This window comes from Pollachius pollachius (genome assembly GCF_949987615.1).
Source record: "Pollachius pollachius genome assembly, chromosome: 10".
NCBI lineage: Eukaryota > Metazoa > Chordata > Actinopteri > Gadiformes > Gadidae > Pollachius > Pollachius pollachius.
In genome coordinates, this window is record NC_136943.1 from 3,384,503 (window position 1) to 3,408,502 (window position 24,000).

Genomic DNA, 24,000 nt, shown 5'->3' on the forward strand with positions numbered 1-24,000 from the left:
CACATTGTCTTGTAGTTATCCTCAAGTGATTGGCTGAGAGTTCATAAGCTGAACCCTCCAGCCAGCCAATAGCAGGCCAGGAGATGCGGGTCCCCCCCTATGCAGTGGCTGGTCTTTGATCAGCCAATCAGGTCGGGTGAAGTGTGTCCTCATCCATTGTGCTGCTCGGTGCGCAGCATGAAGAACCAACAGCAAGGGCAGAACTCAGCTCATTAAGAACTTCATCTGCATTCTGACACACCAGCCTCCACACCCCTCCCCCTGCTCTCTGTTCCCCCCTCTCTCTGTCTCTCTCTGTTCCTCTCTCTCTCTCTGTTCCCCTCTCTCTCTCTCTCTCTCTCTCTCTCTCTCTCTGTTCCTCTCTCTCTCTCTCTCTGTTCCCCTCTCTCTCTCTCTCTCTCTCTCTCTCTCTCTCTCTGTTCCTCTCTCTCTCTCTCTCTCTGTTCCTCTCTCTCTCTCTGTTCCTCTCTCTCTCTCTCTCTCTTTCTCTCTCCCTCTCTCTCTCTCTGTTCCTCTCTTGCTCTCTCTCTTTCTCTCTCCCTCTCTCTCTCTCTCTGTTCCTCTCTTGCTCTCTCTCTCATATATAACTATCACTCTGCATCTATAACTATCACTCTGCATCTATAACTATCACTCTTTATCTATTACTATCACTATTTATCTATTACTATCACTCTGTATCTATACGTCTGTAAATCTCTTTCCTCTGCCCTTTCAGAGTATCTCAATTTATCTCTATATCTGTCTCTATATAGATCTATATCTGTTTCTATATGGATCTTTATCTATATCTATATCTATAGATATAGATATAGATATATATAGATATATATGAATCTCTGTAACTCAGTATATATGTTTGTACCTCTCTATCTCTATATTTGTCTTTATATCTATATCTGTCTCTCTCTGTATCTCCCTAACTCAGTATCTATGTTTGTACCTCTCTATCTCTATATCTGTCTTTATATCTATATCTGTCTCTCTCTGTATCTCCCTAACTCAGTATCTATGTTTGTACCTCTCTATCTCTATATCTGTCTTTATATCTATATCTGTCTCTCTCTGTATCTCCCTAACTCAGTATCTATGTTTGTACCTCTCTATCTCTATATCTGTCTTTATATCTATATCTGTCTCTCTCTGTATCTCCCTAACTCAGTATCTATGTTTCCACCTCTCTATCTCTATATCTGTCTGTATATATCTATATCTGTTTGCATCTGTCTCTCTCGCTCTCTGAATATCTATCTCTCTATCGCTTTGTTTCTTTCTTGCTTAGTTCTCTCTCTCGCTTAAATTATCTCCCCCTCTCCCTCCCTCCCCCTCTCTCTCCCTCTCTCTCGTCCCCTCTCCCTCTCTTCTCCGCCCCTCTCTCTCTCCCTCTCCCCCCCTCTCTCTCCCTCTCCCTTGCTCTCTCTCTCTCTCTCCCTCTCTCTCCCTCTGTCTCTCTGTCACTCTGACTTTCCCTCTCTATCTATCTCTCTTCCGCTCATTCACTGATTGCCTCATAGCTTCTAGCTCGCTCACTCTTTTTCAATCTCTCTGTCTTGTCATCAGTCACCTGCACCTCAGAGGTGACTTTCCACCACTAGCTCTTAAGACGTGGAGAAGCTAGCGTGTGTTATGCTACCTGAGGAAGCTAATGCTGCCTTTGATATGAAGTGAGCTAGCGTGTCTTATGCTACTGGAGGAGGCCAGCGATGTCTTGTGCTCCTGAGAGCGGATCCCTGCAAGCTATGATTACACCGAACAATGCACCGACTCCTCCATGCCTTCCATTCCTTCTCTCCTTTTCAACCCCCACCACCGTCTCTCATCCTCTCCACACGGATCACCTCCTCCTCCTGCGCTTCCGCTCACGCTCGGCCTCCCCTTCCGCCCCCCCCTCCTCCTCCTCCTCCTCCTCCTCCTCCTCCTCCTCCTCCTGATGGTGGTGTAATGCGTGCTCCAGCAGACAGATTGATAGCTATCATTATCCTCCTCTTCCCAGCAGTCAGCTCCTAATTCCGCTTCTGCCAGCGATGCTGCAGCACCAGGGAACGCAGCACTGTGCTCCAGCAGGCCGGCCGTCCACCGTCTCACAGCCTCACCGTCTCACAGCCTCACCGTCTCACAGCCTCACCGTCTCACAGCCTCACTGTCTCACAGCCTCACCGTCTCACAGCCTCACACAGACTCACCGTCTCACAGCCTCACCGTCTCACAGCCTCACACAGACTCACCGTCTCACAGCCTCACAGCCTCACCGTCTCACAGCCTCACTGTCTCACAGCCTCACAGCCTCACCGTCTCACAGCCTCACTGTCTCACAGCCTCACCGTCTCACAGCCTCACACAGCCTCACAGCCTCACCGTCTCACAGCTGCATTGTGCTCCTCACTGCCCTTGTGCGTGTTTTTGTGCGTGTGTGTGTGTGTGAGCGCGCGCCTGTGTGTGTGTGTGTGCTTATCCAAGCCCTCAGGTCGGATCTCCCACTTAAAAGTGGAAGTTGACATTGGAAGTGTTATCATGAGCAGGGAGCTGATGTTAACCCCCCCCCCCCACACACACTCTGTAAGGGACCCGCCCCCCTCCCGGGGCCCCGATCACACTGTGGGGTCGCCCCTCGTCTCCTTGCTGCGGGCTGCTTTGTTTATCTGTGTGTTTGGCCCCTGGCCCCAATCTGCTGGGAGGAGGTTTAGCATTTAAATGGCCGATCCTGCAGAGGTCTGCTGCTCTGCTTCAGAGTGCCGCGCTGATGCTAGCCCCCGGCGGGCTGAGACCTTATCAGACTAAACACCTGAGAACACAGAGGGTCCATTGTGGCCGTGGAGACTCCAGGTAAACACACTGAGGTTCTATTGTGGTCTGCTTGGCGACCAGTAGACTCCAGGTAAACACAGTGAGGTTCTATTGTGGTCTCCGTGGCGACCAGACAGTGAGCCTGCTGAGCTCGTCTCTCCATAGCGCCTGACCGTAGACGAACAATCAAAGAGCTGCTGGTGCTGACGGTCGAAGGCACGAAACCAAACATCTCAACGTCTTCTGCTGAGAGGAGAGCGTCAGACGGACGGGCAGACATCTGTCAGATTCAGTCAAAGAGCTGCTTCTGTCCGTCTGTCCGTCAGATACTGTTAAAGCGTTGCGTCTGTCTATCTGTCCATCAAATACAGTCAGAGCTCCGCGTCTGTCTGTCCGTCAGATAGAGTCAGAGTGCTGCGTCTGTCTGTCCGTCCGTCAGATACAGTCAGAGCGCTGCGTCCGTCTGTCTTCAGACAGAGTCAGAGCTCCACGTCCGTCTGTCGGTCAGATAAAGTCAGACCCCCGCGTGCGTCCGTCAGGCTGTGATTGGCCGAGGGACCGGTGTGGTCTTGCATGTGCTGCAGGGGTCTCAGCCTCCACACGTCCCCGTGGTAACGCACCGCCCACCCCCCGTCTGGTCCGCTAATGCAGAGCAGGCATTTTGTCAATATCAGCGCTATGAATATGGAGCAGGCAGCCGCTCTGCGGCCGTGTGATTCCTGGCTAAACCCGGTGGATTATGTCATTGACAGTAGTCTGAGTAAACAGTGGGGGTCACAGTGTGTGATCTTTAGCGCCAGGCGACCTGCATACAGATGATGTCTGACTCCGGGCTCCTCACACACATCCTTCAGTCTCATTAGTGAGCACGCTGGTGTCAGGGTGTGGGGCCGGGCCTTGTCCCCTCCAGGACCCGGGAATGATCCTTGAGGTGCCTTTGACAAACACCGTCAAACACCGACATTGAACCAGAGTCACAAGGAGGATTCTTCTTGGCCAACAGATGGTGGCGAGGTTTCTATGGCCACGTGTACACCGCCACAACAAACACCGAATGAAGAAGGTTTTTAGAACCGCTGTACCAGAACCACCTTAACAACCATAGTAATCATGGTAACCATAACAACCCTAACAAAATAACAACTATAAGAGAAAGAGAGAGAGAGAGAGAGAGAGAGAGAGAGAGAGAGAGAGAGAGAGAGAGAGAGAAATCTCCAGTAATGTCTCTGAGCATTTCCTTGGAAATGCATCCAGTTTTTCTAAACTTTCTTAATCTTAATTTCTTGTCATTTAGTCCTGTTCATTTGATTTTGTTCATTTTAACCATGATAGGATTAACATGATGCTGGGTCGACAGGAAACACTCAATTTCTATTTCATTTCTCGTACCATTTTGTTTTAATTTTGTCTGCTGAAGCTATCTTCAATACATATTTCTAAATATGCAGGATTAATAAATAATTAATAAATAATCAAATAAAATATTTAAAATAAAGATGGACATTGTAAACCCCACATCCTCAGAACTACATTAGAGACCGAAACCTCATCAGAACTACATTAGAGACCTAAACCTCATCAGAACTACATTAGAGCCCTAAACCTCATCATAACTACATTAGAGACTGAAACCTCATCAGAACTACATTAGAGCCCTCAACCTCATCAGAACTACATTAGAGACCTAAACCTCATCAGAACTACATTAGAGACCTAAACCTTATCAGAACTACATTAGAGACCTGTGATTCATCAGAACTACATTAGAGCCCTCAACCTCATCAGAACTACATTAGAGATCTAAACCTCATCAGAACTACATTAGAGCCCTAAACCTCATCAGAACTACATTAGAGATCTGTGACTCATCAGCACTACATTAGAGCCCTCAAACTCATCAGAACTACATTAGAGATCTAAACCTCATCAGAACTACATTAGAGCCCTAAACCTCATCAGAGCTACATTAGAGATCTGTGACTCATAAGAACTACATTAGAGCCCTAAACCTCATCATAACTACATTAGAGACTGAAACCTCATCAGAACTACATTAGAGCCCTCAACCTCATCAGAACTACATTAGAGACCTAAACCTCATCAGAACTACATTAGAGACCTAAACCTTATCAGAACTACATTAGAGACCTGTGATTCATCAGAACTACATTAGAGCCCTCAACCTCATCAGAACTACATTAGAGCCCTAAACCTCATCAGAACTACATTAGAGACCGAAACCTCATCAGAACTACATTAGAGATCTGTGACTCATCAGCACTACATTAGAGCCCTCAAACTCATCAGAACTACATTAGAGATCTAAACCTCATCAGAACTACGTTAGAGCCCTAAACCTCATCAGAGCTACATTAGAGATCTGTGACTCATAAGAACTACATTAGAGCCCTCAACCTCATCAGAACTACATTAGAGATCTAAACCTCATCAGAACTACATTAGAGACCTAAACCTCATCAGAACTACATTAGAGACCTGTGACTCATCAGAACTACATTAGAGCCCTAAACCTCATCAGAACTACATTAGAGCCCTAAACCTCATCAGAACTACATTAGAGACCGAAACCTCATCAGAACTACATTAGAGCCCTAAACCTCATCAGAACTACATTAGAGACGAAACCTCATCAGAACTATATTAGAGCCCTCAACCTCATCAGAACTACATTAGAGACCGAAACCTCATCAGAACTACATTAGAGACCTGTGACTCATCAGAACTACATTAGAGCCCTAAACCTCATCAGAACTACATTAGAGACCTGTGACTCATCAGAACTACATTAGAGCCCTCAACCTCATCAGAACTACATTAGAGACCTAAACCTAATCAAAACTACATTAGAGATCTGTGACTCATCAGAACTACATTAGAGCCCTCAACCTCATCAGAACTACATTAGAGATCTAAACCTCATCAGAACTACATTAGAGATCTAAACCTCATCAGAACTACATTGGAGCCCTAAACCTCATCAGAACTACATTAGAGATCTGTGACTCATCAGAACTACATTAGAGCCCTCAACCTCATCAGAACTACATTAGAGATCTAAACCTCATCAGAACTACATTAGAGCCCTAAACCTCATCAGAACTACATTAGAGATCTGTGACTCATCAGAACTACATTAGAGCCCTCAACCTCATCAGAACTACATTAGAGATCTAAACCTCATCAGAACTACATTAGAGACCTAAACCTCATCAGAACTACATTAGAGACCTAAACCTCATCAGAACTACATTAGAGCCCTAAACCTCATCAGAACTACATTAGAGACCCAGACGGTACATGAAGCTCTGTACACACGTGTCACCCTGAGGCTGACGTCGTGGACTCTGCAGTCTGGGGGGATCTCTACTCGGAGGGGGGTTGTCGGACCCCTGGCCTGTGAGTCTTCCACGGCGCTCCTGTTGACGTCTAAAACACACGCTGTCAGTGTAAACCACCGCTCTCCCCTCCGCCGGACTAACAAACCTCCCGCCGTGTCAGTCTGAGTAAAGGCTCCAGGAGAAGCCGTTCTCCACCAGACCATATGGAACCCACCTCCAAGTCTCCTCCTCCCTCCTCCTCCCTCCTCCAAGGTCTCCTCCTCTCTCCTCCTCCCTGCTCCTAGGTCTCCTCCTCCCTCCTCCAAGGTCTCCTCCTCCCTCCTCCAAGGTCTCCTCCTCCCTCTTCCTAGGTCTCCTCCTCCCTCCTCCAAGGTCTCCTCCTCCCTCCTCCAAGGTCTCCTCCTCCCTCCTCCTAGTTCTCCTCCTCCCTCCTCCAGTTCTCCTCCTAGGTCTCCTCCTTGTTCCTCCATGGTCTTCTCCTCCCTCCTCCAAGGTCTCCTTGCTCCTGCAGAGGGGTCTGGACTATGTTCTAAGCTGTGTCGCCCGGAGAGGCGTACAGGAGAGGCTGGTTTACTGGTTCACTGGTTCACCAGAGATGACAGAGGCTGGTTCACTGGTTCACTGCAGACGTGAGAGGATAGTTCACTGGTTCACTGGTACTCTGGAGAAGTGAGAGGCTGGTTCACTGGTTTACTGGAGGTGTGAGAGGCTGGTTGGTTCACTGCAGACGTGAGAGGATAGTTCACTGGTTCACTGGTAGACTGGAGAAGTGAGAGGCTGGTTCACTGGTTCACTGGAGGTGTGAGAGGCTGGTTGGTTCACTGCAGATGTGAGAGGATAGTTCACTGGTTCACTGGTTCACTGGTACACTGGAGAAGTGAGAGGCTGGTTCACTGGTTCACTGGAGGTGTGAGAGGCTGGTTGGTTCACTGCAGACGTGAGAGGATAGTTCACTGGTTCACTGGAGAAGTGAGAGGCTGGTTCACTGGTTTACTGGAGGTGTGAGAGGCTGGTTGGTTCACTGCAGACGTGAGAGGATAGTTCACTGGTTCACTGGTAGACTGGAGAAGTGAAAGGCTGGTTCACTGGTTCACTGAAGGTGTGAGAGGCTGGTTGGTTAACTGCAGATGTGAGAGGATAGTTCACTGGTTCACTGGTTCACTGGTACACTGGAGAAGTGAGAGGCTGGTTCACTGGAGGTGTGAGAGGCTGGTTGGTTCACTGCAGACGTGAGAGGATAGTTCACTGGTTCACTGGAGAAGTGAGAGGCTGGTTCACTGGTTTACTGGAGGTGTGAGAGGCTGGTTGGTTCACTGCAGACGTGAGAGGATAGTTCACTGGTACACTGGAGAAGTGAGAGGCTGGTTCACTGGTTTACTGGAGGTGTGAGAGGCTGGTTGGTTCACTGCAGACGTGAGAGGATAGTTCACTGGTTCGCTGGTTCACTGGTACTCTGGAGAAGTGAGAGGCTGGTTTACTGGAGGTGTGAGAGGCTGGTTGGTTCACTGCAGACGTGAGAGGATAGTTCACTGGTTCACTGGAGGCCTGAGAGGCTGGTTCACTGGAGATCTCAGAGGCTGGTTCACTGGTTCACTGGTTCACTGCAGACGTCACCCTGGTGGCTGAGGTCACGAGTGCTAATATTGAAGCTGTTGTAACGGCGTTGTCACGGCATTGTCACAACGTTGTCACGCTGTTGTCATGGCGTTGTCACGGCGACACCATCAGGTGTACAGGAAGGCTTTGTGTTGTTAAGGAACACTGGTTGGTTATCTGTAGATCACATCCTGTAGGAAACACACACACACACCTACATACTCTCACATACACTCACAAACACACACGCACAAACCCACAGCTACACACCCTCTCACACACACATAGCTGTAACTACACTATCACACACCTGCACTCTCTCAAACACACTCACACAGACACACATGTACACACAAACCTATACATTCTCAAACACCTGCATTCTCTCACACATACACACACACTCACTCAGACACACACACACAAGCACGCAAACACATGCACACACACACACGCACACACACACACGGATGCACACATGCAAACACACAGACAAATTTGCAATTTGAAGGTGATGACCCCAGAGATTTTTTTGTCTGAGATGTGTTCCAGATAACAGAATGAGATAAGAGAGCTGAGGCTACAGCAGACTACTGTGGTATCAGTACTACGCAGTAGTAGTACACAGTAGTGGTACCAGCGGCAGTGGTAGTACAGTCTGATTGGTAGTGGTGGTCTCTAAGCTGCAATAGGAGGTCCAGAGAATCTGGAGGAGAAAGTGATAGTTTCCGTTTGCGGACTCCTGGAGCTCTACATCAATATAATATAATATAAATATAGATATCTAGATAATATATGATAATATATAATATAATTGATATTATCACGGCCGAAAGCCGTGTGGCCTCCCCTAGACATTATGAATGTCAAAGACTGCGTCGAAGCCATTGAAGGCGCTGGTATTTCAACAACAAGCCAAGACTCACCATGGCGGTTATCACGGCCGTGGGTGAGAAGGAATTGATGGAAAGGATCGCTTCACAAGAGAGCCCCCTTCCTCCAATGTCCTTCAGAACACTTGCTGTGAATATGGTCCGTGCTGTGGAACTGATGGCGCTGTTGCACATGGGCTGTCCGCGCACAAGCAGCGCTCTCCTTGTTTATTTACCGTGGCTGCCTCCTCGAAGTTTAAAGTTGTTGCTAACACGCTGAATGTATGTGTACATGGTTCACATATGGGATTTGTAAACCTATCCAAGGTTCTCTCTCTATCCCGGCATGCTGCTCAGATCGGTTCAGATTGTGTCTCGTCCTTTCATTACATTCCTTGTTACCGTTATTATCATCTGATTTATCTGTACAGTAGTCAAGACGGTACTTGACTTCTGTACAGATAAATCAGACGATAATGTAAGCGTAATGTATTTTTAATAATGCAGCAGGTTAGAGGGTTCCTTGTACAATTTAAAACATTGGTTGTAGGAGAATCTATTTCATATCAAAGCAAAATTGGCATCACAATATCCCTAACCAAACCGATATTCAATCGAATTGAATCAAATCAGAAATTTAATTGAATCCGGTTCTTATGAATCAGAATCAAATCGTACCGATACCCATACCTAATCTCTAGTCCGAGTCAACTAGAACCACCTCTAGTTCCCCCTCACTAGAACCATCTCTAGTCCACCCTCACTAGAACCATCTCTAGTCCACCCTGACTAGAACCATCTCTAGTCCTGTCTCACTAGAACCCCCAGCAGCCAAACGGCTCTGGAACGTCTGCAGAATCCGTTGCTGTGGGCTGAGAGAATGTGGAGCGAGGCAGAGTTGTGTTATCGCCCCCACACACACGGGGGCCCGCGTTAAGCTGCTGCTGTAGGTTCAGTCTGGTGGCTCCTCCTCTCTGGGCTCTCCCCTGACTCCCTGGCCTGGTGGGTCCTCCCCCCCATCCCTCCCCTGGCCGGCAGCCGTCCAGCTCAACACCTTTGGCGGAAATCAATGTCTGCCAAAGCGAGTGAAATGTCCAGCGGACATGACAGAGCGAGGCAGGATAAAGAGCATGGTGTCGGAGCGCGTTCTGGACCGCGCGGGATAATGTGGGAGCGGGGCCGGCAGGTGGAGCGGCATTACGGATAAAGCTTAACGAGCAGCTGACTAACGAGCAGCTGACTAACGAGCAGCTCACTAACGAGCAGCTGACTAACGAGCGAGGGGCGTCCCTGGGGACGGCCTGATGGCCACGGCCCACTCTGCTCGCCGCCCAGCGGCCCGTGGCCGACCCGGTGGACCGGGGGTCAACACCGGCGACCGCTCAGCTGCCGGGCATCTGAGAGGGACGCTGTGTCTGTGGGATGGGGTCCACTTCCTGTTTCCTGTTTCCTGCTAGAGCAGGGAGGAGGAGAGAGGAGGAGGTCGGAGGAGAGAGGAGGTAATAGGAGAGAAGAGGAGGTAAGAGGAGAGAAGAGAAGGGAGGAGAAAAGAGGAGGTAAGAGGAGAGAAGAGAAGGGAGGAGGAGAGAGGAGGAGCAGATAGGACCTGACCTCGGGGCCAGTGTCTTGGTAAGCGTGGGCGTCCCTTTGGACCTCCTGAGGAGATCTTCTTTACCTAGACGTGCTGCAGGTTCCTCTGAGCGATAAATGGAGGCTGCGGCGTTATGGTAATCAGGCGCCGACTAATGGCTCCTAACGCGTCCGTAATGTGACAGCGGTTTGCTTTCCGTCGCTGCCACACTTGATTTGCTGCTCTCTGGCTGGCGTCGCGGCAAACTGTGTTTATAAACGATGTTTGCAGAGGAACGCTGCGGCGCCACCGGGCGGAGGGCGGCCCGGAACAGCCTGTGTGGACGTAAACGTCAGCTGACGCGGGAGGAGTCCGGCGCCTGAGCACCGGGAGGAGATGGAGCAGGAGAACATGGAGCGGGAGGAGGAGCAGGAGGAGACGGAGCAGGAGACCCCACCAAACAAGATGCTGACGATTAATGGAGGACAGATTGCCTGCCCGCCGCTGCGCGCCTCGTCCGTAAACACTGTGATTTGCAGCAGAAACGCAATTACGGCGCTCTCCCAAGACCGGCCCTACTCCACTTTGAGTGGCCTCTCCCCGCCGCTGCCGCCGCCTCAAGTGATTGCAAACGGCGGCCGGACCGCCGCGGTGGCGAGCTTGTTCCAACACACGCTAAACACTGACTGCTGATCACCCCGACCGGCTGAGACCGGTCTGCTGGCGCTCTGCAACGTCCGGTTTGATTCGGTGTACGGCGGTTTGGAGTGGTTCAAGGTGTTAAAGGCGGTTAGAGCTGCGTACGGTAGTGGGAGGTCTCCGAGGTCAGAGCTAGAGGAGGTGTGGGAGTCCGTTTACCCACAATGCATGCTGGATCTCACCAACTAATCTCTATGGAAACGAGGGGTAGTTACCGCCTCCCTTCTCCATCCTATGTGGGCGTCATGGCGACGGGAAGATGCTCCCCTCTGGTCCATAACAGAGCGTGTCACGGTTATCTCCAGCAGTTAACACTTGTCCAGCAGGAAGGAGCAGGAGACTATTTATCTTCCTGTAGCAGTGCTCTCGTCCTGCGTTATGAACTGTCTCTCCCACTGCGTTATGAACTGTCTCTCCCCCTGCGTTATGAACTGTCTCTCCCCCTGCGTTATGAACCGTCTATCCCACTGCGTTATGAACTGTCTCTCCCCCTGCGTTATGAACCGTCTCTCCTCCTGCGTTATGAACCGTCTCTCCCCCTGCGTTATGAACTGTCTCTCCCCCTGCGTTATGAACTGTCTCTCCTCCTGCGTTATGAACCGTCTCTCCCCCTGCGTTATGAACCGTCTCTCCTCCTGCGTTATGAACCGTCTCTCCCCCTGCGTTATGAACCGTCTCTCCCCCTGCGTTATGAACCGTCTCTCCCCCTGCGTTATGAACCGTCTCTCCCCCTGCGTTATGAACCGTCTCTCCCCCTGCGTTATGAACCGTCTCTCCTCCTGCGTTATGAACCGTCTCTCCTCCTGCGTTATGAACCGTCTCTCCCCCTGCGTTATGAACCATCTCTCCCCCTGCGTTATGAACCGTCTCTCCCCCTGCGTTATGAACCGTCTCTCCCCCTGCGTTATGAACCGTCTCTCCTCCTGCGTTATGAACCGTCTCTCCTCCTGCGTTATGAACCGTCTCTCCCCCTGCGTTATGAACCGTCTCTACCCCTGCGTTATGAACCGTCTCTCCCCCTGCGTTATGAACTGTCTCTCCTCCCCGGAGGTCAGAGAGCCACCCGGCTGGGGCGGTATGGTGCAGGGACCCGAGGGCTGCTTACTGTTGAGGTGCCCCTGAGCAAAAGGTGTCGATGTGTGTCTGTACTGTACGCACAGTATGAATAGGTCAACGTGTGAATGTGTTCATTTATGAATGTGTGAGTGTCTGCGACAAGGTGTGAATGTGGGATGTGAGGGGGGTGTGGGGGAGTGATAGTTCTAGAAGTGGACACTGTACCCCGTCAGACGCTCTCCGACGGGGACAGACAGACGGGCAAGCCAGCGAGCTAATTGTTCTAGCCGCCACCGCCGCCGTGGAGGAATGATACTGCTGTGTGATCTGAGATCGGTCAGACGCACAAACACCTACTATCAGTAACAGTGTGTGTGGGTGCGTGCATGTGTGTGTGTGTTAGGGTGTGTGTGTGTGTGTGTGTGTTTGTGAGGGTGTGTGTGTGGGTGTGTGTGTGTGCGTGCGTGTGTGTGTGTGCAGTTGTACCGAGTCTCTGAATAGTTCAAACATACTTTGAATCCAAGCGCATCCATTTTAGATGAACTGCGGTCTGATAATCACGTTAAATGCGCTTTTCCGATTCATTTGAAGGACTTTGTTTAAAGACGCGGTGGCTGTGCTCCTGCAATGATGACATAAGGAGTGAAATGGCCTGAGGGGCTTTGATCCTCACACACACACGCCGGGGCTGGGAACCACAAAATGGTGGAACTCATTCTGTGCTGCTCCGCGAGGCGGGCCTCTCCGGCGTCAGGATGATCCCGCATGTTCCGGACTCTGTTCTGAGGATCCCATCCGGCCGCCACTCCGGCTCCGGGCTTTACCCGGAACCCCCCCGCCGGTCAGCTGCTAGGGGTCAACGGGGCGCTAGCGTTAGCAACATGCTTCCCAGCTGAACGCTAGCGTTAGCGAGACGCCAACTAGCTGGCTGCTGGTTTTAGCAGCATGCTACTAAGATGGATGCTCACTTTGAGTTTTGTTTGTGTGTGTGTGTGTTGGGGATTATGTGTGTTTGTGTGTGTGTGTGTGTGTGTGCGTGTGTAAGTGTGTGTTTTTATGTGTGTTTGTGTGTGTGTGTCTGTTTAAGCATCAGGGAGATGACGAGACAATTACTTAATTGATTTATAATATCATATAAATGTTATAAACCTTCAGATTATACTAGAGGTTTTAATTATTAATCCTACATTAAAGTGTGATACCAATTCAATAAGGAATGTGCTGTATATGTATTTATTTATAATTAACTGGGTACTACTCTGTAATTTTGATGAAATTCTCAGAAATGTCTTATAATAGCACTTTAAATACGCAAATGTTTCTTTTGAAATACTATCGCAATCCATCGTTCCTATTGGTGGATACAAGAGAAGCGTTCCTTTTGGTCCACACAAGAGCTGTGTTCCCATTGGTGGATGCAAAATAAGTGTTCCCATTGGTCAACACAAAAGCTGTGCGTTGGTGGATACAAGAGCTGTTTTCCTATTGGCTGATACGAGCCCAGCGTCCCCATTGGCTGACACAAGGCCATGCTCCCCATTGGCTGACATGAGGCCAGCATCCCCATTGGCTGACACGAGGCCAGGCTCGCTATTGGTGCAGGCTGCAGGGCCCTGCCCCCGTCAGGCCATTAGCAGCGGTACCTTAATGGAGCTGAACCTCTCAGTCCGCCGGCCAAGCCTAACGAGCTCAGAACGCCTTTTAATTGTGTTGCGGGTCGATGGCGGCCTCTCGGCGGCTGTCACCAGGACGAGATATGAGCCGAGATGTGGAACTTGTTTGGAATAACGATCAAAGAGGAACAGAGATCGGAGCGCCCGACGCCCTCGCTGGCCGGCTCATTAGCGGACATTAAAAACGTGTTCGCCGCCGTTTAGCCTCGGCGCTCGCACCACACAACACCTTCATCAAAGCCCAGAGTCCTCCTCGTTAAGCGCTGACGACACGACTCATTTCCCGTGACTAATTGACATGATTGAATCAATAGAACAGCTGACGGCTGCCAGGGGAGACGCAGCGATCACAGAGCAGGAATCTGGATGGATACGCTCCTTAGGCCTCTGCATGAGTCCGTCTGTCTGTCTGGACGGTCTTTCTCCTGTCCCTCTGTCCAGGGACCAGATATCGACTGGACTCAACTCAGAGCTTAACCGGCGCGTGAGGGAAACATGGAGGCTGCAGGAGCGTGTATCTCGACGTTAAGTCTCTCTGGGTCTCCAGATGTCGGCCAGATATCTCTTCTTCATAGCGGGCGTGGAGCGAACACACAGACCCACCCACACTCCCCATGTTTAGTGTGTGTGGTGTGTAGTGTGTGTGTGTGTGTGTGGTGCTTAGTGTGTGTGTGTGGTGTGTAGTGTGTTTGTGTGGTGTAGTGTGTGTCGTGTTTCTCTCCATGTTGTGTGTGTGGTGGTCATCTCCATGTTATGTGTGTGTGTGTGTGTGTGTGTGTGTGTGTGTGTGTGTGGTGTGTAGTGTGTGTGTGTGTCATTCTGGTGGAGGGCTGCCTCTTCAGGTAACAGAGTTTGTTTGTAGTGTGTGTGTGTGTGTGTGTGTGTGTGTGTGGTGTGTGGTATGTGTGTGTCATTCTGCTGGAGGACTGTCTCTTGAGGTAACAGTGTATTTATGTGTGTGTGTGTGTGTGTGTGTGTGTGTGTGTGTGTGTGGTCGTGTGTTGTGTAGTGTGTGTTTGTGTGTGTGGTGGAGTGCTGGTCTCTAGTGTGTGTGTGTGCGTGTGTTTATGTGTGTGTGTTCGTGTGTGGTGTGTTGTGTAGTGTGTGTTTGTGTGTGTGGTGGAGTGCTGGTCTCTCTAGTGTGTGTGTGTGTTTGTGTTGTGTGTTGGGAAGTGTGTGTGTGTGTGGCGGAGGGCTGATCTATTGAGTTAACATAGTGTGTGTGTTGTGTAATGTGTGTGTTGTGTAGTGTGTGTGTGTGTGTGTGTGTGTGTGTGTGTTGTGTAGTGTGTGTGTGGTGGAGGGCTGGTCTCTTGAGGTAACAGAGTGTGTGTGTTGTGTAATGTGTGTGTGTGTGTGTGTGTGTGTGTGTTGTGTAATGTGTGCGTGTGTGTGTGTGTGTGTGTTGTGTAGTGTGTGTGTGTAGTGTGTGTGTGTGGAGGGCTGGTCTCTTGAGGTAACAGAGTGGACATGCTCTCTCTCCTGTTATAAAGGCTGTGTCGTAACAAGGTGACTTTAGGAGTTCTAAACCCATCACTTCCTGTTTTGATCACACTCCTCTTTAATGTCCTTCATCCCCCTGGGACCCTTTGAAGACCCTCCTCATCCTCATTCACACTGTGTTCTGGTTCATCCCAAATCATCACACACACACACACACAGGCACACCCACATACACACACACACACACACACACTCACGCACACACACACACACAGACACACCCCCCACCATGTGCTGGCACTAGCACGTTTACATGGACACTTCTGATCCGAATAGATTTCTAATCGGAATAGATCTGTTCCCATAATGTGATATGAACGTAATGTATACATTGCATTAACAAAAGTGGTAAGCGTACGTTCGTATGTCTCTCGCGCACAACCATTATGTTGGTCTGGACTTAAATCGGACCTGCAAACTCCTCAGAGTAAAAAATGCGAAAATCATCGGTCCAAGGACTGATCGGTGTTTCGAGATATACGGCTACTCGAATTCTGAGCTACCCTGGGAGGAATTTAGCGTGAATATTCATTATGGTGGTTGTAGCAGCTGTTGGTGTATTAGCCTAGGACAACACCCTTGACAGATTATTTATCTAAATAGCCCTATGTTGTTAGAATTTACTAACTTTATGCAAGGTCTACGTTCGTGCAGTACTCGGCATTGACTTGGTCCTAAAAATACAATATTATTGTAAATTGTATCACATCAAAAAAGCGGTAGCTAACGTTAGTTGAATCAAGCAAACAAATAGTTGTTGTTTTTGCTCCAAAAAGCTTGACTTACCTCGAATTTAACACAAGATAGTTCACTTCAAATAATGGCTGTACGTTATGGACTAAAATGTATATCACGGTATGATTTGAGGCATAGACGGCAACGGTATTATATCACGGTATGTTAATTATATCTTCTAATTTCGATATTAACGCTTCTGAAGGGGTAAAATACTGGTATGGCAGCAAAAATGCATAAAAAATAAAAATCTTATCTCAAGTTACTTCCATCTCTGAAAAACACAAATGTTTAATAGTAGGGATTTGTTTCTCCACTTGCTTGCGGACCTTGCAGTATAGTTATCTCAATTTGGCTGAAATGTGTGCGGGCAGGTAACGCGTACCTGGGATCGAGTGTTTTGACCATCTCTTTAAAGCCCTTTCTATCGACATTTTGGTCGATTTTGTCGTAAGGACTGGCTTTGGGAAATGCCTGCGGAAGCAATGTCTGATATGCAGAGACAGCTTCACGCTACCGTCTGTCTCGTACGGTGTGGAATGAGAGCTCGTGAAGGGACTATCGGCAAGCACTGCATGCTTGCGCAATAGCATACTGCCTGAGAGGCAGTATCGCTGTCAAATCTGTCCCTGGGAAAAGTAACGTTGCGCCGAATTGAAAAAGGAACTATGTTTCGTTACCATATTTTCAGTAGTTGCGCGTAACTTAACTTTTTACAAGAAAAAGTAGTTAGGTTACTATATTAATGCGTTACTTACTTTGTTGCGTGTTACACACAACACTGTCTACCGGTCACACCGATCTCACGGTAACGTCAAAAATCCATACCGTAGCGCAAATTCACACTGGTGTACTTTCTATACCCTTTATACCGTACACCCCTACTTCAAATTGACGTTAAGAGTTTCCATCAGACTCACGCGGTAGCCAGGCGTCTCATCCAAAGGCTCAGTCGGCGCTGTGTGCTTCAAGATTCTGAAGCCCCCCCCCCCCCCCCCCCGCCGAAAAGCGTCAAGTTTGCAGGTGTGCTTATATGATATATGTAAGGGATAATGTTGTACAGAACGCCGGTCATTATCGGGAAAATAATAAGCCCCGACGCCAAGAGGAGGGGTCTTGCTTCGTCCTGAGGGTATTATTTTCGACAATGACCGGCGACGTTCTATACATTATCCCGCTTATGACACGGCTCCTTACCAAAACGAAACAATTCTTCACACGGTGTGTCCTTTTACAATTACCATTCGTAGTGTTGATCAGCAGAGAAATAGTCCACCAAAGACGTTGACGTTGCTTAGCAACCGGACACGCTGGGGTTGATAAGTTACCGGAAGACTTGCGGAGTGATAAGAAAGACGAGAATCTGGCAAAAAAAAATCCTCTTTTCTTGACAGCGGTGAAGTTAGGTGTGCATTGAAGTACCGACGGAGTGGACCAATTGCAAATTACTGCAGCTGCTCTAAGTTATGAAGTATCCCACCCACCCCAAAGTAATCGGAATAAGTGTCTGCATGTCGATTATAGCGGACTACACCACCTCTTCTATTCCGCATAGAATTATATTCCGAACAGATAATTGTGTTCTGATTGAGGCGTATATATGATCCTTTTCTATTCCAAATGAGCAGTTCTTCCACATCTATTCGGATCAGAAGTATTCATGTAAACGCGGCTAGCGTGTGTTTTCAGTCCTGCAGCAGTGTGCGTCTTCAGGACAGTTTGTACCTCTATAGCTATATCCATATCTCTATCTCTACCCTTCTATGCATCTTTATGTCTAGCTCTATATCGATATATCTATATCGATAAAGATATAGCTGTGTAGCCCTGTATAAAAACCATAAGTTACAGAGCATAAAAAATAATTAACAGTATAATAAAATGCTGTGTTAAATGTTCATAAATAAATAGAGTTCATAATAATAAAATGGGTTAAAATGTGTGCGGGTTAAAAGCATAAATATAATACGTTTAATAAAACTATTTACAGTTAAAAGATAAATTAATATAAAGGTCTTTAAGTTATAAAGTCTAAAATATTTGTGAATTCAGGATATAAAAGAGAGGAAGAAGCCGTGTTTATGTTTAACTTAACCTGTTGCCTGTCACACGTAAATCATTTAATTTCTGTTTTGTCTTTGGTTGTATTAAAACCTCACAAGCCAATCCGAATAAAGTCTCACCGTGTAACGGGCGGGACTAGTGCAGCAGGTTAGTGTGGGGAGTAGTGAGCACATGTAGAGAAAGAAACCTGACCTGACCTGAGAGCTAAGAGGAGGCATCGTAATGTGGGAAGCAGTTTTATTAAGTTTTATCGTGAGGTCGACTACTCGTGGTCCTGATTTAAACTTCTTTGTGACCTGCAAAAGGAGCTGGACGTTGGAGAGAGAGGGGTTTCCAGCAGATGGCCCTGCTGTTTCTGTGTTTTCTTCCTTGTGACTTCGCCACCGCCATTGCCCGCGTGTGTGTTTGGATTGCCACCGCCATTGCCATTATCTTCGTGAGAATATCATCCCCCAATCCCTTTCTGTCCCTACTAATTACACCCTGGATTTCATGAGTACTGACCTACACATGCACGTGCTTTTATTTTGAGCTCAACGCTGAGTGAAGCAGCCAGTACAGTTTTTAGGCCCCACCGCACACAAGCTTCAAATAACAGGCCTGCAACGGGTTAACCTCATTTAAAGTGTGTTGTTAATTTGATTGTGTGGGGCATTGAACTACATGGGACAAGGGTTACAGCTGTTTTATATTATTCTAGGTTCAGGGCCAGAGGGAGACGTCCCGAATGAACAACGAGAAAGAGAGAGTGGGTTTCATTGTGTGTGTGTGTGTGTGATTGTGTTTAAATGCGGGTGAGTGTGAGTATATGTGTGTGTGTGTGTGTGTTTGAGTGTGTAGGTGTGTGTGTGTTTGAGTGTGTGTGTGTGTGTGTGTGTGTGATTGTGTTTAAATGCGGGTGAGTGTGAGTATATGTGTGTGTGTGTGTGTGTTTGAGTGTGTAGGTGTGTGTGTGTGTGTAAATGTGTGTGAGTGTGTGTGTGTGTGCGTATGTGTATCCACCATCTCTCCCACCAGTATCTGTCTGGTTGTTTATGGCCGCAGGACGGCCAGTGAATGTTTATTTCCTGCGAAGCGTCGATTTGTAAGAGAAGGTTTGTGCTGCAGCAACAGGGTCGTAGATCTCCTTCCTCACCGGCGGGACGTTTCATACCGATAGAGACGAGACAGACGCAGAGCTGCTGGGCTGAGGGCCTTTCATCTCCATCTGAATCCCATCTGGGTGTTGTGAGTGATCTGGTGTGCTAAGCTAAAGCGCTAGCACCACACGCTTCAGTGGTCCACAGCCGATAGAGGGATGGGATTCTCTTTCATCACGCAAAGCAAACATTGCAGCTACGAGTTCAGCTACGGGAGAAACCAGCCTAGGGCATGGTGAACACATGTTAACTACTAGATTTAATGCGGCATTGTAGTGAAGTTATGGAAATGTTAGTTTTTAGCAGTGAAGTGGTCATGTTAATGCTAGTCTCTCACAGTGCAGTGATGTTAATGCTGGTCCCTCACAGTGCGGTGACATTAATGCTCTCACAATGCGGTGATGTCAATGCTAGCTGCTATCTCCGTGGTGCTAGAGCCAGCCGGTATGTGCAGAAGCCATGGAGATGGCGCCCGTTTGCGGCCCAGTGAAGCGGAGAGAGACGTGTCAGCACCCTGCGTCTCCCCTTCTAAACGGGAGATAGATAATCACCGCGCGCCATTCTGGGGACGATTACAATGCTTTGTGCAAGAGAGGAAACCTGTTCCCGCGGCTAATGGGGCTTCTGGTCGTTAGTTATGTGAGGCTCTTCTCCGCTGTAATCAAATGTGAACATGGCGTGTACAGCGAGTAAAGGAACAGCTGCCGGCTGACCGACCTTCTGTCAGCCGCCGCCGCTCGGTGACCGGCCGTGAAGACGTTCTCCTGTTCCTGTCCGGAACGCCGCGCCACTAAAACGTTATCTTCCAAACCCGTCTGTGTCGTCAACTCAATGGAAGCCTTGACGGCGTTCCCAGGCTTCCGGCGGCGGTCTTGGCTTTGTTTTCATGGAATGATTATTTGTGAATGTATTTGAATAATGTAAAGAGGTAAAAATTCAAATATGTCATTTGATGTTATTTTATGGCCGTAGAGTTCTTTCTAGATTAGTGTTTGGAGTAGTGATTCAAGCCAAAACATCAAAGCGTTGTGCTGGTAACTTTATCAAAGGTATTATGGGATGCAGGGAGAATGTTAACGATCATTAACAATAATGATACGCATTCATCTTATTCTCTCTCATCACATGACCTCTGACCTGTGACCTCCCTCTTCTCTCCTCAGCTGACCATCACCCCCGACACCAAGGCCCGCCCCCTCTACCCCCGGCTCCGCCCCCTCATAAGCAGCACCCGTCAATCACCTCTCTGAGTCGCAGCTCGCTGGCCAATCAGAGGAGCCCGAGCCCGCCCCCCGCGCTGGACCTGGCGGCTGATTTGCCGAGCACGGCGGAATGCTCCCAACTGCAGGACAGCTGGGTGCTGGGCAGCGATGCTGCGCTGCAGAGCAGGTAGGAGGGGGGGGGGGGGGGGGGGGAGAGTTAGCTCCTCGGTTAGCTCCTCGGTTAGCTCCATGGTTAGCTTCATGGTTAGCTCCTTCTACAGCTCCTCTGTTAGCTCCTTGGTTAGCTCCATGGTTAGCTCCATGGTTAGCTCCTCGGTTAGCTCCTTCTTCAGCTGCTCGGTTAGCGAGTCCTTCCAGATGAAGCTGTGGTAGGCCAGGTGATCTAACCCCTCCGTGATAGCGAGTCCTTCCAGATGAAGCTGTGGTAGGCCAGGTGATCTAACCCCTCCGTGATAGCGAGTCCTTCCAGCTGAAGCTGTGGTAGGCCAGGTGATCTAACCCCTCCGTGATAGCGAGTCCTTCCAGATGAAGCTGTGGTAGGCCAGGTGATCTAACCCCTCCGTGATAGCGAGTCCTTCCAGATGAAGCTGTGGTAGGCCAGGTGATCTAACCCCTCCGTGATAGCGAGTCCTTCCAGCTGAAGCTGTGGTAGGCCAGGTGATCTAACCCCTCCGTGATAGCGAGTCCTTCCAGATGAAGCTGTGGTAGGCCAGGTGATCTAACCCCTCCGTGATAGCGAGTCCTTCCAGATGAAGCTGTGGTAGGCCAGGTGATCTAACCCCTCCGTGATAGCGAGTCCTTCCAGCTGAAGCTGTGGTAGGCCAGGTGATCTAACCCCTCCGTGATAGCGAGTCCTTCCAGATGAAGCTGTGGTAGGCCAGGTGATCTAACCCCTCCGTGATAGCGAGTCCTTCCAGATGAAGCTGTGGTAGGCCAGGTGATCTAACCCCTCCGTGATAGCGAGTCCTTCCAGCTGAAGCTGTGGTAGGCCAGGTGATCTAACCCCTCCGTGATAGCGAGTCCTTCCAGATGAAGCTGTGGTAGGCCAGGTGATCTAACCCCTCCGTGATAGCGAGTCCTTCCAGCTGAAGCTGTGGTAGGCCAGGTGATCTAACCCCTCCGTGATAGCGAGTCCTTCCAGCTGAAGCTGTGGTAGGCCAGGTGATCTAACCCCTCCGTGATAGCGAGTCCTTCCAGCTGAAGCTGTGGTAGGCCAGGTGATCTAACCCCTCCGTGATAGCGAGTCCTTCCAGCTGAAGCTGTGGTAGGCCAGGTGATCTAACCCCTCCGTGATAGCGAGTCCTTCCAGATGAAGCTGTGGTAGGCCAGGTGATCTAACCCCTCTGTGATAGCGAGTCCTTCCAGATGAAGCTCAAGGTTTTCCCACGGGGCCGATAGTCGTTTGATCTTTTAGAATTGATTCAGTCGCGCAGAGATTCTCAATACACTGAGCTAGGCAGGAAGTGCATGGCGCAGCACTCTCATCACCACAACGTAAACATCTCATATTGTTGTCTTGTTTGTTCTTTACGACTTGAAATCAATTTGCGGCCCGTTTAATGAAGGGGTCATTAATGAGAGTGTGAAGTGCTTAATGTGCTAATTCAAGTGATTTCTGCTGCCTTTTAAAGCAAGTATTCTGCTATTGAGTTGAGCACTTGTCTCCTCTTCAGCGAGCTAAGAGCCAGCCGCCTTTAACTGCCTCTCTGCTGAACCTCCTCTCAGGCGAGAACACGTCTAAAGAACCGAGAGAACCTCTCCCAGGCTTGCCTTGACCTTGAGTTGTGATGGAATATGAAGTGCAATGGAAGAAAAATCCTTACTTCTCTTGATACTTCTCAAAACAATAATTCTCCAATTATTGCAACACATCTGAAATGGTTGTGTGGTGTTTCATGTGCTGATGGAGGGGATGCAGGTGATATTTAATGTTCCATGTCGTGTAAGACCCTTCCTCCACATCTCCACCCCCCATAGTAAAACGGGTCAATTAGGTCTCTTCAAAGCGGACGGCCTGGACCTCATCTGGGTTGAGGGGAGGCCCGGGAAAAGGCCATTAGCGGCCGTGGGAAAGGTCATTATTCTTAAGCTCTTCCAGAGTCCTTTATCTCAAATGGACGGCGCTTGTGAAATGAATACACACCAGTTATGCAGGGAAAGTCCCTATTAGGCCAAGGCCCTCATGTACGGTCATCCAATAACCCGCGGACCACAGACAGACTTGACACTCTGAATCACCCCGTCCCCACGTCGTCACCACGGAAACATCCGGTCTCAGTCTGGATCATGATTCAGTCTCTGCTCTGTTCCTTTACAGAACACACAGTTCAGGCTGAGAGAGACGTTCAGAGTGTGTTTCTGATCTGAAGGAACGAGCCCAGGAACTGATGGAGCTCTGGGTAGAGACCCAGTTATAGACCCAGGTAGAGAACCAGGGGGTAGAGACCCAGGGGGTTAGAGACCCGGGTAGAGAACCAGGGGGTAGAGACCCAGGGGGTTAGAGACCCAGGTAGAGAACCAGGGGGTAGAGACCCAGGGGTTAGAGACCCAGGGGGTAGAGACCCAGGGTATAGAGACCCAGGGGTTAGAGACCCAGGGGTTAGAGACCCAGGGGTTAGAGACCCAGGGGTTAGAGACCCAGGAGGTAGAGACCCAGGTGGTAGAGACCCAGGGGTTAGAGACCCAGGGGTTAGAGACCCAGGGGGGTAGAGACTCAGGGTATAGAGACCCAGGTAGAGAACCAGGGGGTAGAGACCCGGGGGGGTAGAGACCCAGGTAGAGAACCAGTGGGTAGAGACCCGGGGTGGTAGAGACCCAGGTAGAGAACCAGGGGGTAGAGATCCGGAGGGGTAGAGACCCAGGTAGAGAACCAGGGGGTAGAGACCCGGGGGGGTAGAGACCCAGGTAGAGACCCAGGTAGATGGGCTATTCGAGAAAAATAATTAAACATCCTCCCTTGCTGTCTTTATCTCTCCTAATTTTCCTATTGTTTTGTTTTCCTCTTGTTTAATTTTATCAGTACCCCCCCTCAAACACACACTCACACACTCACACACACACACGCACAGTGTTATCAACGGTCTTCTGGTATTAGCATATTAATGTGCTTTTCTGTGTCCAAGTGTCCGTAATCAATTACAGCTGATGGGTTGGTGGGTTTGGCTGTGAAGCCCGAGGCCCTTCAGCATCTGTTCACAAGGTCCTCAAACACACACACACACACACACACACACACACACACACACACACACACACACACACACACACACACACACACACACACACACAGACTCTGGCACCTGAGGTGAGACAGGCAGTGGGCCTGTCTCACAGCTCTGCACCGGGCTGCCAACACCGGTCTAGAGAACGGCTTCAGATAGAGTACCCCCTGCTGCTGGGGTCCCCCAGACTGAACCTAGGTCCAGGTCCAGGTCTACGGGGTCCTCCTGGCTCAGGTCCAGGTCCAGGTCTAGGCGGCCCCCCTGACAGACTTGTAATTTCAGCAGCATGGCCTGTAACCTTCACCTGCTCCCTGGGAGGCGAGGTGTGTCAGAACATCCAAACATGACATTTGTTCCTCAGCGGATGAATTGATCAGCGGCCTACCGACCAATCAGCAGCCCGGGAGAGATAGGGAGCGGGGGGGGGAGGAGGGGGAGGGATGGGGGGAGGAGGGAGGGGGGAGCAGGGAGGAGGGAGGGATGGGGGGAGGAGGGAGGGAAGGTGT

General features: G+C 49.5%; 1 protein-coding gene across 1 annotated transcript in view; it reads left to right on the top strand.

The window, feature by feature from the left end:
* Nucleotides 1–24,000, top strand: part of LOC307081763 (teneurin-3) — a gene marked incomplete at both ends in the record, with an annotated part of 115,185 nt that overhangs the window by 27,239 nt on the left and 63,946 nt on the right. The window contains 1 exon segment of the mRNA XM_079745085.1: nucleotides 20,214–20,439. Within this exon segment, the coding sequence (XP_079601211.1) occupies nucleotides 20,214–20,439 (226 nt within the window).